The 14,555-nt window shown below is 38.7% G+C and overlaps 1 protein-coding gene across 6 annotated transcripts in view; it reads left to right on the top strand.

The window, feature by feature from the left end:
- The window catches only part of arhgef6 (Rac/Cdc42 guanine nucleotide exchange factor (GEF) 6), a 32,721-nt gene extending 20,656 nt beyond the window's left edge, over positions 1–12,065 (top strand). For 3 of the 6 annotated variants that reach the window (XM_084718888.1, XM_084718892.1, XM_084718893.1), the window contains exons 15-22: positions 758–873; positions 1,045–1,224; positions 4,313–4,333; positions 6,528–6,624; positions 8,480–8,566; positions 8,690–8,789; positions 9,092–9,146; positions 10,947–12,065. In XM_084718888.1, coding sequence (XP_084575014.1) covers positions 758–873; positions 1,045–1,224; positions 4,313–4,333; positions 6,528–6,624; positions 8,480–8,566; positions 8,690–8,789; positions 9,092–9,146; positions 10,947–11,069 — 779 coding nt within the window. In that variant the 3' untranslated portion in view covers positions 11,070–12,065. The remainder of the gene's footprint in view (positions 1–757; positions 874–1,044; positions 1,225–4,312; positions 4,334–6,527; positions 6,625–8,479; positions 8,567–8,689; positions 8,790–9,091; positions 9,147–10,946) is intronic. The other 3 variants (XM_084718889.1, XM_084718891.1, XM_084718890.1) reach the window with 3 other exon arrangements.
- The last annotated feature ends 2,490 nt before the right edge of the window (positions 12,066–14,555 follow it).

The following is a 14,555-nucleotide window of genomic DNA, read 5'->3' as shown; positions in this document are numbered from 1 at the left end:
GGGGGGGAAAAAAAAAAAAGTGCCAGGGGAATGGACACTTACATTTCACACGTCTGTCCTAAAACTCCCCACTATGTTAGTTGTCACAGTTGGGCAAGAAACATAATGTACAAAAGCACAGGGGAAAAATGCACCTTTTTATTCAGAAATAGCTTGTTTTTTTTTAATAAACACAATGTTGCATTTAATGTGTTCTTTAAATTCAGTTCGATTCTCCTAAATTCACACTCTGGAGATTTCAAAATAATAAGTATCTGTCCTCAAAAACAGACATAACCAGTGAGTTAGCATGCTAATAAGATTATGGCTTATGGCACCCATAAACTTAGGATCTTAGCATTTACTTAAATACAATTTAAATAAGTTATTTTATTTAAATAAAATCACAATGATATACTTTTTTTTCCTATTTATAAACGATCAAAGGGCCAGATTGAGGTCATTAAACACCCACCAATTGTATAGGCCTGCTATGACTGTATGGTCTTATCTCTTTGCATCCTTTTGAGCTGGATTTTGTATTTAATCATGTATTTGATAGAGTCACACAGAATGACTTCCTAAATTTGGTGGGAGGGGGGATAAACTAGACCAGACAAACATCATTCGTTCTCTAAATGTCACCTATAGTCCCCTTATCGGCTGTTGTATTTGTAGTTATAATATCTGTTGATTCTTGTCAGCTATATTATCTAACTTTTACTGAAGGAAGTTTGTGCGTGTGTGTGTGTGTGTTGCATGTGTGTATTTGCTGCAGGGAGCATGATCGAGCGTATGACTGTGTTCTGCAGTAGTGCCCAGGAGTTACAGGACTGGCTCGAGCACCTTCAGCCTTTTACCAAAGGAGGCAGCCCTGCAGGCACCATCTCAAAGGTTAGGACACACACAGACACGCACACATTCACACAAACACACACATATACAACATAAAGTCAGAACAATTGCAAAAGTGAAACTTGCAACATTCTCAAGTGTGAAAACCTGATGTTGCACATTAGACGTGCCATTCTCACACGTATTATTTCCTTTGACCGTCTGATATAGACTGTAGAAGGCAAGCCGCTGAGCATGGTCGGTACCCCCACTCACCTGTCCCACTTGGGCAGCCTCAGTGCTGTCAGTCGTGGGCCCCTGGAACCGCCGAAGATCAGCAAGCCCTGGTCTCTGAGCTGCCTGCGCCCTGCGCCCCCCCTCAAGCCCTCTGCTGCACTGGGATACAAAGAGGTAGGAGGTAGTAGACCTTGTTTAGCCACAAAGACACGCCTACAAAAGCTTGATATATATATATTTCCGATAAGCAGTCAGGCCACACATTGTTAGTTAGAAAAACACCCAATAAGCCCACCCCTTCTTCAAGTCCACCTCTGCCCCCCTTTTCTGTCTCTTATTAATTTAGACCACCAGGGTCCTGTTTTACTCACTTTTCCATCAAACATGCAAAACATAACACAAGATGGCAAACCTACCTTTAATTCAGTAAGTGGACTAATAGTGACTTATATACAGCAAGAGATTAGGTTTAGTGATCCAATCTAAACTAGATATTCATTTTTGTGACTTCTACAAACCACTCTTTGGGGACGTTTGACATGTTTATAATATCTTAAGCTATACATGATCCCACACTTTCTAGTTGTCACAATCTTCTATGCAACAGGAAACCCCTACATATCTATAGATAAGTAATTTGCACAATGCGTGGGCCTGCTGATAACTGCATGAGAACTGTGAAAAGTAGCACCAAAAGAAAGCACTTGGGGAAATTCAATTCTTTTACACTCTGTTGTTGTTATTCATTACACACAGGCATGAAATTATGATTAAGTGTGCAATAAAAGGAATACATTTAAAAATAGTGTAGTGAATCTGAGACATGGGAGGGTATGATTATGTTCTGAGGAAGTCAATTCCAGTAACGGCAGGATGACTGGTGCTGGAGAACACTGAGTGTAACAGTGGTTATGAGCAACTTGTCTTTGAGGAGTGTGATTATGTTCGCTCTGGTCCACGTGGGAGGTAGAAGTTTTGACACCTCAAAGGTTTTGGTTATCAAGGGCAGTCTAGTGATTCTACAGTAAACATGTGTCAGGCATTTTTTGAGAAGCTGCGATCTACAAATGACTCTGCCTCCCTGCACTTTTTGACACTACAAACAAGTGTTGTAGTCAAGACCACCTACACCAAGTCAAGATGACGGCGACGGTGAATCAAGCCTGAGACAAGACCAAGACTTTGGGGGTTGAGACCAAGTCAAAACCAAGACCAAGGCAGGGAGAGACAGAGTCAGGACTGAATGCTGTTACATCACTATCTCTCTCACCCAAATGAGGAGGCGGTACCACTGTGTGTAGCATTTGTATATCGGCACTGACATTAGCTAATGTTAATCTAAACCAATTACATATACAAAGTTTGATGTGGTCTGTCCCATTGTTGTTTATCACAAGCAAAAACATAACTTGGCTAGCTAGCTTTGTGAGCATCACTTACACTTAGCTTACCTTTATTTATGATGCTTCCTTTCTCAACCCCAATTAAAATTTTATATTTTCCCAGCTGTCTCAGTAAACGTTGCATTTCAGAATCTATTTGCAGTGTGCTGCTTTGCAGACAAACTCCTTGAATGGGTTGCACCAACAAAGATTGGTTTTAATCAGTGTTTAGCAAAACTATGTTTAAAATGTGTAAAGCCAGATTTAATGTGGAGCAGAACTCTGTTGCACAAGTAAAAAATAATCTCTGTTTACTTATGTAAACTGAAATTAAATAGAATTTAGTCAGTATAAGGATGCTTGCTTGCCCACAGTAAACTAAATATAACATCAGTTTGAGTGCGTTTGGTAACTAGTGAAAAAGGAGGAAAACCATTATCTTTCGGCTGCTCCGCATTCCTTAATAAAACGTTACATTATTTGCCAGCTAGCGAAAAAGTTTTACCAACTTACCCTACTCATTATGGCTCTGCGGAGAAGCTCTAATTTCCCCTCCTTTGAGGAAAAAAGAAAAAAAGACTTTTTCTTCCTACATATGCCAAAATTATGTAAAGACTGAGAGTCATATAGTACTGGATTGTGGACTCCTTTCACTGTTCTTTGGTTGTGGTGGCTCAAACATGTCATCCATTTTTTCAAGTCATTTTCAGGTTGTAGTGGTGTTTGACATTGAGACAGTGGAGCGGACACCCCCCAACGTTTCAGAGCAGACAAATCTGCTCTTTTTTTTTATGATTCACTCATATTTGGCTGTGTGATTAATAACACGTTTCTGCGGTGTGACAAACTGAGAACACTCATTTATTGGTGCTTTACACAATCTTTAATCTAGGTTTTGAGTAAAAACATAACTGAGCATTAAAATTAATCTTTCTTAATTTTAAGATAAGTCCAATGCAACAAAATTTTAAATTTTGCCATGATTTAGTCCTGCTTTAAAATTAATCCTCGTAGGTGCAACCCTGCCCTGCCTAGGTAGTCACATTTTATAACAGATCATTTGTCTGACATCTCCTCCCAGACAGCTACAACTTCTCCTCACGTATTCCCCTTCTCTGAGTGCATGTGACGGGGGCGGGAGAGTGATACTCGCTAATAGTGACAAAAATATCAGATTTGAAATGAGTCAAGTTATGGGGCGCCCGGGTTGGCTCAGTTGGCGGTGCATGCTGAGATTGCGAGTCCTCTGCAGCAGCCGTTGGTTTGACTCCCACACGCAGCCCTTTGTTGCATGTCATCCCCCATATACTGTCTTCCCCTGTCCTGTCCCCACCTCAGCTGTCCTGTCAACCCCCTCAAAACCACCCAAACATATCTGTAATAAAAAGAAATGTGTCAAGTTGTTGCTTGTATTTGAAGCAGGAAGTTTTACACTGAATCTTCGTAATAATATGTTAACAAAAAATTCAGTCACTGCACGAGTAGTTTAGTGATATTCCAGCAACTGAAATAAAATTTTAGGTCCAAGACAAGACAAAGTAAAAATGTGGCTTGAGAACAAAACTCACTTTGACTACTACAACACTTCTACGTTCGTTCTTGAGAACAGAAACTTGTCTGGGTCTTTGTCTCTGCCCTGCAGAGATTGCATGCTCAGTCCTCTGAATGCCATAACCACCTTTCTGCCAATCTCCCCATTTCTCCTGACATTTTTCTTTTGTACATAAAGTAATCACCCTATTCTGCATAGACAAAGAATAGGTGAATGTCAGAGGGGGTTTAAAAGTGTTCACCATTAACTCTCTATCACATCCTTCGCTCATCGTATTTTTCATGCACATTTCCCCTTTCTCTCTCTTTCTCCATCCTGCCTTCTGTAGAGGATGTCTTATATCATGAAGGTAAGGTTAGATCTCACTGTGTTTCTATCTGTGTGTGTGGGTAAGGATGTGGTTTTTGGGGGTGGGGGTTGGATGGGGTTGCCTGTGTGTGTGTGTGTGTGTGTGTGTGTGTGTGTGTGTGTGTGTGTATGCGCGTGTTTTCCCCCAGTGTTGAGCTAGCATGCCATTGTTCTGTTTGCTTCACTCCTCCTTCATTGTCATCATTGGTTTCCTGTTTTCTGTAGCCGTGACTGCTCTTTTTTTCTCATTCTCTGCAGTGAGACAACATGCCACTCACTGTGTACGGTATCAGTTATCTGTTAGAAAGCTGTTCTGATGCAGCAGCAGTACTCATTTCTACTGGGGCTGCTATTTTTGGAAATCTCTAGACACAGAACGCAAAGCAGCAGACAAGTCTGCTGTCACTCAGCCCTGGATGTGTTTTCATGTGTCACGTTTGAATGATCAGGAGCCCAAATATGCTGTGATAATTTAGGTGATGTCTCTTTTCAAGTGGATTCCATGTTTCTGGACATCGTGATGTGCAATTTTATTAGACATCACAATGATCCAAATTCATTATTCACCAGGCAGCTTTAAAAACAAAACTCCAAATGAATGCTAACGCTTGTCTGTGTCTGCTGGATATGTGGGCATTTGTTAAACATGTTGGCCATAACAAGTTTATGATAGAATCGTACATCGGGGCCTTGTGTTTGTAAGCTTCTTAAGAAGTTCTTCTGATCCCAAATGACCATAAAGTGCAGTTTTAAAAAGAGGGAAATATCGCAGAACATGTGTGCACTTCATGTACACCAAACAGGTGGATGGAACTAAACACTGTCAATCTTGGCATAAAAAGTGCAACATGCCACTGAATTACCATTGGCACACGACTCTTCTTCACCTTTTCTCCTACTGATGTACACAGTGAGTCCGTAGAGCACCAAACCCAACAGAGAAGGGACTAGAGCTGCTACAATTAATGCAATTAGTTGCCAACCATTTTAATAATCGATTAACTATTTCAGTCATTTTTCGAGCAAAAATCTCAAATATTTGATTGTTCCAGCCTCTTAAATGTGAGGATTTGCTGCTTTCCTTCATCATTTATGATAACAAATGTTGAGTCTTGGGGGTTTGGACTGTTAGTTGGACAAAAAAAGCTATTTTGAGACGTCACATGGATTCTTGGAAACTGTGATGGGCATTTCTCCAATTGTTTTTTTTTTTGATTTTTTTTTTTTTTTTTTTTTAGATTTTATAGACTAAATGATTAATTGATAAATTGTGAAAATAACTGGCAAGTTAATCAGTAATGAAATTAATCGTTGCAGCCCTATGAATAACCTCAGTTCAGCTTCGTGCTGTGTGTCTGCATTATTGGGAATCCCTGAGCTGGTTCAAAGACACATGATGTAGTCAATTATTCCTCCTGATTCTTATGAGGGACTTTAAGGAGTCTGTAGTACAGTTGCCCCATGATTTGGTTTCTCCTTTCCTATTGCGTGTTTGACAAAGCTTCTCCATTCCATTGCAGGGCTCGGGTCAAATGACATCATGTCAAGTATTCGTAGAATGTGATGTTCATAATTCACGACTCAGCACCACCCGTCTGCATCAAGCACATCACCATGACCAAACCGTTATTTTCAGAAAGTTAATTATTCATCACACCTCAGCTTTTAATGTACTCTGGAAAGGAAACAGACTGTTCTCAGTCACTAAAGTCAATGTGACTGCAATAAAAAGTCTCATTCATAAAACCACATTATTGTGGTTTTACAGAATGTAAAAAATAATGTGATCGTGTCTTTGCGTCCTTCCACATGGCTTTGTAAAAACTGTATCCCACAGGCAAAGCTTGAATATTTGAAGTATTTTATTCCCCTCTTTCTCTGATCACAGTCAATGTTTTTAATAGGTACCTTGAAAAAATTGTTAATTGTTATTAAATGTGATTTCATTTATGGTTTTCTTGGTTTTATAGCCCTGATAGACAGGATTCATATCAGCACAGACAGATTACTTGGCCACATGCTTGCTGCCTTGTTTGTTGATGGAATTCTTTGATGTTGTTCGTTCATAAGGGATGCGCATCCTTGTAAGCTTGCATTCTGTTGGTTTGGAGCCTTGGCTTTACAGGTGTGTGTAGCAGTGTGTTTGTATGTGTGTGTGTAGAGATGTACTGAATTTAATGTTGGCTCTCCTCCAGGACTCCAGCAAGAGCCCGCGGCCCATGAAAAAGTTCCTGCCGGGCAACAGGAAGAAAGAGCGGAAGCCCTCTGATGATGAGATTCAAACAAGGAAAAGTAGGACTTTTATCTTACTATAATATGAAATGTATGACTGAAAGGCCTGCTCCTATTGATTATTTTTTGTATCAGTTGACTAATCTAAAGAGTAACTTAGAGGCTGTTCTAAAGATTTTCATCTGTATATTTTGTGCCTTAAATTTTTGGGATTGAACAGCTGAAGATGTGACAGGAAAGGGGGAGAGAGAGTGGGTGAGGTAACATGCAGCAAAAACCCGCAGACTGGAACGAAGCCCACGTCTGCTGCAGAAGACTCACGGCCTTAGTTCATGGGGCGAATACTCTACCAGCTGAGCTACTAGGGCAGCCCTGTTCCAAAGATGATTTTTTTATTACTTGATTAACAGTTAATTTACCCAAAATAATATCACAATAATATTTTATGGTTTTTCATGTTTATTTAATCACTATCCTGAAAAATAGACACATAAACCAACTTAGAACTTAATAGTATAGGAAAGTAATAGTGGCATATTTTAAAATTAAAACTATTTAATAGACCCTTTTTGTCAGAAAAACACTGGAAGTCAAATTGTATTAGATTGCTGTGAAGCATATTAATTTAATCACTAATAACTGTGTCAACTCTTTCCTTGAACTCAACATTCAGTATTTTTACTTCATTCGTTGATTTAAAAGTTAATGTGGTCTTGACATGGATTTATGTCATCACCGGAGTCATATGCAGGTAAAATAATCTCTGGTAAATGTGTTTTTGCATCAGTGTAAAAAAAAAAAAGTGAAACAATTTACAGACAGCAACAACAGTTGGCAACGCTAATTTAAGCCATTTTCTCAATCTTACATGGCCGTTAAAGGAAACAGAAAATAGAAAACAGCCAAGTAACAACATTAGATAACGCATGGTATAACATTACGTTAAGAACACTGGTACAGAAATTACGTCTAACATGGAGGCGATGAAGAAACATTTGGAAAATCTCTTTGGAGGAACAACTGCTATCAGAAACACATTCAACGTGTTGATAATCCTAATATATCATACTCAGGTGCTCACAAAAGGTGAACAGGACCGTGCTGTCTTGCTGCTGCTTCTTGACAAAGCTGTGCTTTCACTTCCATTGCTCATACAGAGCCGCTGTGAAAAGCCATTTCCAGTTTGCTTACAGACCACGTAGTTACGTCCTTGTCTAAACAAATGAAACACTGAAGATGATGCCGGGTGAGGTTTTTAAGCAGCAGCTTGTTCACGTTTTAAGTCTATGCTGTGACCAGGCGCAGCAGTTGACTGCGACACATCGACCCACATTATGTAAATTGATGTATTTCTGTAATCAATGACATGTATTGCATTGATGAATTGCCCCAGCCCTAATGAGAGATTGATTAAATCAGGGTTATAAATACCATGTTCAATTGTTTGTGTGGTCTTAAGGCTGCTGTTGGTCAAGATGAGAATGATTAAGATCATTGATGGAAATGAACTTTACTGTTGATGCTGTTTGTGAGAGTAAATCTGTTAAAGCAGAAGTAAAATTCAGGTGCACCGCTAAGATATTATGAGAATTAGGTTGATCATCATCACAAAGAAAACCTTCAAGTGTTCTGCAGGTCAGCGTGTTATGGAGGAAGTCGGTAGTCAACATTTTTATCCTCTGTAGCCCAATCTTTCCATGAATAATGTAAAAAATGTTCACATTGCAAGACCCCCTTTAATGTAATTGTATGTTCAGTATGTGGAACTCTGATTATCTGAATATATTTATTCTTCATGATTGTGTCCAGTCTTTAAACAAACTCAGTTGTGTGTGTGTGTGACACGATGACACCATGTGCTGAATGAAACTTTTAAGTGTGTATTAATGATATTGATTATCTCTGGTTCTGATAGGCACAGCGGCTCTGGAGGAGGACGCTCAGATACTGAGGGTGATTGAGGCGTACTGCACGGGAGTCAGCCTGCACCAGACCACCACAGGTGTGTTTGTGTAGGAACCGTGGTTCTTTAATATCTTCTTAGACTGTGCATGTTCAGCAGTTGATACAGCTATAAATCAAGCTTTCCCTTTAATTTTGTGTATGTGTGTGTGTGATAATGCAGCAGTTCGGAAAGAGTGCGTCCCTCAGGTGCTTCTCCCAGAGGAAGAGAAGATCATTGTGGAGGAGATGAAGAGTAATGGGCAGACGGTTATTGAGGAAAAGTAAGCATATTATCGCTTTGGAAAATAGGCTTTCATTTATTTGTTGTATATCAGGACAAACAAGGCTTTGTCATTATTTGTGTCGGGATCCTAATTTTCTCTGCAATTAGATTCAGAAATGTGATATTGATCCTTTTTATGTTGTTGGGGAAAGAATTATTCACATAATACGACCTTGACTTGGAAGGCAGTAGAACCTTGATTGTTAGCAAATGATGTTTTACCTGCTTATTTAATGAGAGCAGGAAAAAAAATATTATATTGTCTAGCAAATCCCACCATATTTTCTGCGTTTCTTTCAGGAGTCTGGTTGATGCTGTGTATGCTTTAAAGGACGAGGTTCACGAGCTGAAAAAGGTAAATGTGCTCAAGTGTTTGACTAAGTCGGTGTGTGTGGCGACTTTTGTATTTATGTGTAAGCAACATAGTTCTCTGTCCTACTTCTTAATGGTGCCACTGCGCTTTTTGACATTTTGAGGGGTTAAAAATGTGGTTACACCTGCTAAAGCTGGACCATAAAGGGATTAAGGCCAATATTGACACATGAGAATGAACCAGATCTGATGACTTGTGTCAATATAATAGTGACATACACAAAAAATTAGAAAATAAGGTAAAAATGAAAACTAAAAGGTGTGAAATGTAGGCTCTGGTACAGTTTTTTTTAAAAGTTCTATCTTACATGTATACTATCACATATTGAGACAAGACCCAATATTTAATTAATAAGAAGGTTCCCAGCATGACTGTATTATCTTATAGAAAGATCTAATAGTTTCCGGACTTCTGCATAAACATTTACTGTACCTCTCATAATGTAGGCAATTTTTTCCAGGCCCATACAATGTGCCGTATTTTTAACCCAGATATTAATATTTTGGCTGAACAATTTTTTCCAGCTCTGAGCATAAAGCTGTTTTGTTTATAATGTGTAAGATCCAGTGTGTAAAAGTGAAATTAAAAAACTTCCAAGGGAGCGTTTACAAATAAGTTTTCTGAGATCATATTAATACCTTCCGTCCAAAGCTCGTATCTTTTGTTACACCCCCACAAGCCATGAATGAGAAAGCAGTGAGACTCTTGAAATGTTGTCATGTTTATTTGGTTTAACAGGAGTTACACATATGTCTGCATCATCTAGGTGCACTGAAGCAGCTACAACTTAGTATTTATGGTTTGTATCTAAACCATAGCACCAGATTTCTTTTGATCTTCAATGGAAATTTCCTCCTTCAGTTAAGGAGCAATGAAATTAACCCTCCATCACTGCAGTTTTTGTGACTTTTTTTTCCAAAGATAGGTCTTTCCAGTGATTTACTTTGTTCAAAGTAAATAAAGTTTAATTTTTGTCTGATATTTTTGCGGAGATGTTTCCTTGAAACTTTGTCGTTATTTCCTCAAAGCCTGTAAATGTATTGCCTCTAGAATATCTAAGTCATGCCCCTTCCATTGGACCACCATGGGACCTAACTTAGGAAAAAATATGAACTGTAGTCAATGGCTAAAAACGTATTTTTATTTTTTTATACCGTTTGAATTGTGCCACAATACGTAAAATTCTGTTTTAAACTGACAAATGTGTAATTTGTGGCACAGTTCAAAAGGAATCAGATGGAATTAAAAAATAATTTGTCTTGCCAAAGACTACGGTTCATATTTTTATCAAATACAATATGGATTATCAACATTTTCAAGCCCTTTTGTGACTGTTTGAAGGCTGCCATCAAATTTTATGTTAAAATGTTAAAATGAACACTGAAAACTAAAATGAAAACTGAAGGTAAAGATCAAACTTTGTCACATATAAAATTATACAGAGTACAACATATAATGAGATTAAATAAAAGCACAAAAAACTATAACAGTAATTTAAGAACAGTAAAACAGACATAATAATATCACCAAGTGAATAGTCACCAAAAAAAAGGGATGAACTGACTGCTCATATAATCAAAACATTGTAAATACTGTATAATAGACACTGGACACACAACACAATAAATTCTGCTACAGCTACAGTTCATCTGGTATAACCCATTATCAGCCAGTAATAAGATGTTGCTGACGTGTTGGTCAGTCTCTCTACTGTGTTCGTTTTAGTTTGAGGAAACTGAAGTAGACATTTACATACTGTCATTTCCTGTAAATGTTTTACAGGAGAATAAGTGGATGAAGCAGTTCCTGGAGGAGGAGCAGAAGTCTCGCAAAGAGCTGGAGAGAGTTGTTCGAAAACTGGCCAAGCAGAAGAATGATTGTGCTTGGGATGATGGCAGCCACTGAACGCATCCATACAATCATCCTCATCCTTGTGTGTGTGTGTGTGTGTGTGTGTGTGTGTGTTTGTGTTTGTATGGGTGCATTTATGTAAGCATACTTGTGGAAGGGCAGTAGGGGTCAGGGGTGTGTGTGTGTGTGTGTATGTTTGTGTATCTGTCTATGTTGCGTCTCCATATTTCAATCACAGCAGAGTTGGACTTCCCTCTCTGACGATCAGGCTTGGAGTTTCTTAGCTTTGAGTGCCGGGGCACGATGTGACATTTTGATGAAATCAAGTCTGTCTTCCTGTTCCAGCCTCACAAGATGAGACTACAAATAATATGCCTCTTCATGAAGCAGCTCAGCTAAACTGAGACTGATCAAGTGGGATGTTTATCAAAACATACTGCCTCTTGGCGACTGGCACTGTGAACACTCCCCAGCAAATGGAACAATTGTGGACAAGGACAAGTTCTCTGCTGCTTCTTTCGCTTCATATGAAAATAGAAAAGGAGTACGAAGCCATTGTGTCCAATAGGTGTTCTCCTGCATGCACTTCTGTTACCAAGGGGACTGATTTTCTTCCCTTCACATCATGACTGTTTTTGACATTGTCATATATTATTTGTCACAAGGACATCCAGAGGGGAAATTGATTTATTGAGCTTTCATGTGCATTTTTGTAACATTCTAGACATTCACAATACAGGTTTCCAGGCCTTTTTGTAGGCATTTAAGAAAACAAGTTAGCTCCTCATGTTGCATTCAGTTGTTTTCAAATGCAGCCCTTCACTGTTTATTTAAAAACTGCATGAATGTACAGTGTTTCTACAGTATGAATTCTGCATCAGAAATGTGATAATCAAGATATTCAGATATATTTAGTCCAAAGCTATCAGGGATGCAGCTGCATAATAGAATAGAAAAGGCTTAGCTATGTATCATTTATTATACAAAAGTACGCAAATAATGACAAAGATGCCTCCCCTATTCTTCTTACTAAAATGTATTCAAGTATCATTTTAACCTATTAATTACATAGCCTTGCTTTATTTTGGATTTCTAAGAAAATATTCCTTATTTATTGTTCACCCAGGCAGGCAGTTGTGGTGTTAGCCTTATAGATAAAGTTTAGCTGCCTTTACATCCATCTGTAGTTTTATTAAACTACACTGATGTTTTAAAGGTGGAAAAAAATGTCCTTGTTTTGGCCAAGGGAGCATTTTTTCTTCAGAAAAGCGGTAAAATGACTGGTAACGTTTCCTTTGAAGAGGTGTTCAGAAGACTGTCATTACATTGTCATAACCGTGTCACCACTCACCACACCCGTGACACCTGTTATGAATGTTTGTTTGTTGTCATCAGTCAGTTATGTCATTCTTAATGCAATTGACATTGTTTGATCTGTATATATTATACAACTTGACATTAATCAATCCACTTAACTTTAGGTCAAGGAAACATTCATGACACACTTATAACTGTCTTGTGACAGGCAATGTCAAAACCACCCACATATGACAGTATAATGAAATGTTAAAACTGAAACTTAAGAGTTTCTTTAAGTTTGATAACATCTAGATGTCATGACAGACATTGACAGGTTATATTGTCGCAGTTAATGTCAAGTGGTATTAAAGACATTACTGGCTTGATAAATGCCAAGTTGTCATAACAAATATATTTTTCTCTCAGTTAATGTCAAGTTGTCATAACAAATACGTCTCAAATTATGTCACCTTTGCATTTAAAATGACATAATTGACCAACTGACACTTACCAACAGTTGTAAACTCTCATAAACACTCCTTCATGTTCATAACAGGTTTCATGACATGGTTATGACAATGCAGTGACAGTCTTATGCACATCCCTTCAAATAGTGTCACCAAATGATTCAATAATGAGCCTGGCTTAACGATTGAGAGGTTTTTGTTTGCAGGCTGTGTGCTCTGTGGAGACAGACTGAGGAAATAAACGGAGAGAGATTTATTTGCGGGTTTAGAGTAGAGCTCAACTGTTTAAGTGCCTCCCGAAGGGGTCAGTAAACTTTTGGAGAGTTTCAGACCAGACTGGGATTAAATGCATGATTTATATTGAAAGTGTCACAGGTGGTTCGTTGTAATATTTCAATAAGAATGGCTCAAGCTTAATGGGTATATATGGGGTCTGAAAAACATACAGGGCTTTGTGTACTGTTTAAGATGCAGCCTCTTTACCAGGACCCACAGCGGTACATTTTCTCATGAGGTTGAGTGTGTGCGCACTGTCAACACTGTTATCTACTCCTGCTGTGCTGCAGAGCAGTAGTGGATGTATATTGAAATGCAATAAGTGACTGCTTTACTGACTGAACTCTGGGTTAGACCCAGCATGGTGGGCCAGAGTTGGAGAAACTGCAATAATAATAATAATAATGATAATAATGAATAATTTAACCCAATTTATTAACCAAAAAGGGCGAAGACCATGTGGTTCAGCCACCACACAGTTAGGCTAGTCATTATTTTCCATTTGCCTTTTATTTACTCAAGTCTCTTTGTATTGATGATTGTTTAAAGGTCCCTGACCAGGTCCTGATTTCCATCACAAATGATCCAAGCTGTAATAATATTGTAAAACTGTACAATCCCTGTTCGGAAAGCACTGTTTTTGTTTGCACCCCTTCGCAGGGAGGTCGGAGGACTGTGCAGGGTACAAGGCAGCACAGGTACAGCTGCAGCAGAGTCGGTGTCTTGCTCAAGGGCATTTCGGCCAGGAAAAACTGCTTGCTCAGGTGCTGCAGTTGATATTTAATCACTGTTCTCATGTGGATTCTTACAGAGACTCTGCTTCTTGTATAGATGCGTGACTCTGTCTCATCTTATTAATACATTTGCGGTTCCTGTTCTCTAAATTGTTTTTAAGTACCACATACTCTAGTTTTCAATTCCCAATAGCCTCAGTGAGCACTTACTGGTGGGAGGGTGATTAAACTCCGGTTTCATCTTGTTTATGTTGTCTCCAGACCACTGTGTGTATTGTTTTTGAAAGGTTGTTCTATGCAATTGTTGTTGCAAGTATTGTAATGCTTTGTTTTTCTAGACACTCTTTACTTTGTGTTTGGTATGGTCATTCTTTTATTAAAAATTTAATATAAAACATGCGGCAATTTTGACATAACTTTCACCAAGTGAGAAATGGAAAACCACAGCGTGATCTGCACGTTCCCTCATTCATGCTGGAAAATCCACCAAGGCAGGCTTTTCCACGCAGCCTTCGGCACTTGTGTGGTTCAGGAGTTTGTAGGCTGTTCAGATTCGGTAGCAAGAAAGAAACCCTTTACAGGATGGAAGGAGTGACTAGAATAGATGACATCCTGTCAGAGTGCGCTGCCTCTGCATCTGTACACACCTCCATAGAGATTCACACTTTCCATGCTGTTTGTTCAGCTCCACCTCGACAGTAATGTGAAACTCATTGCCACTTTAATTTGCACAATGCTGCATTTTTCGTTTTAATGGCAGAACT

Source organism: Lutjanus erythropterus, chromosome 5 (genome assembly GCF_056507025.1).
Source record: "Lutjanus erythropterus isolate fLutEry1 chromosome 5, fLutEry1.hap2, whole genome shotgun sequence".
Taxonomy (NCBI): domain Eukaryota; kingdom Metazoa; phylum Chordata; class Actinopteri; order Lutjaniformes; family Lutjanidae; genus Lutjanus; species Lutjanus erythropterus.
The sequence above is the reverse complement of the archived record's forward strand: the minus strand, read 5'-3'. Positions and strand labels throughout refer to the sequence as shown.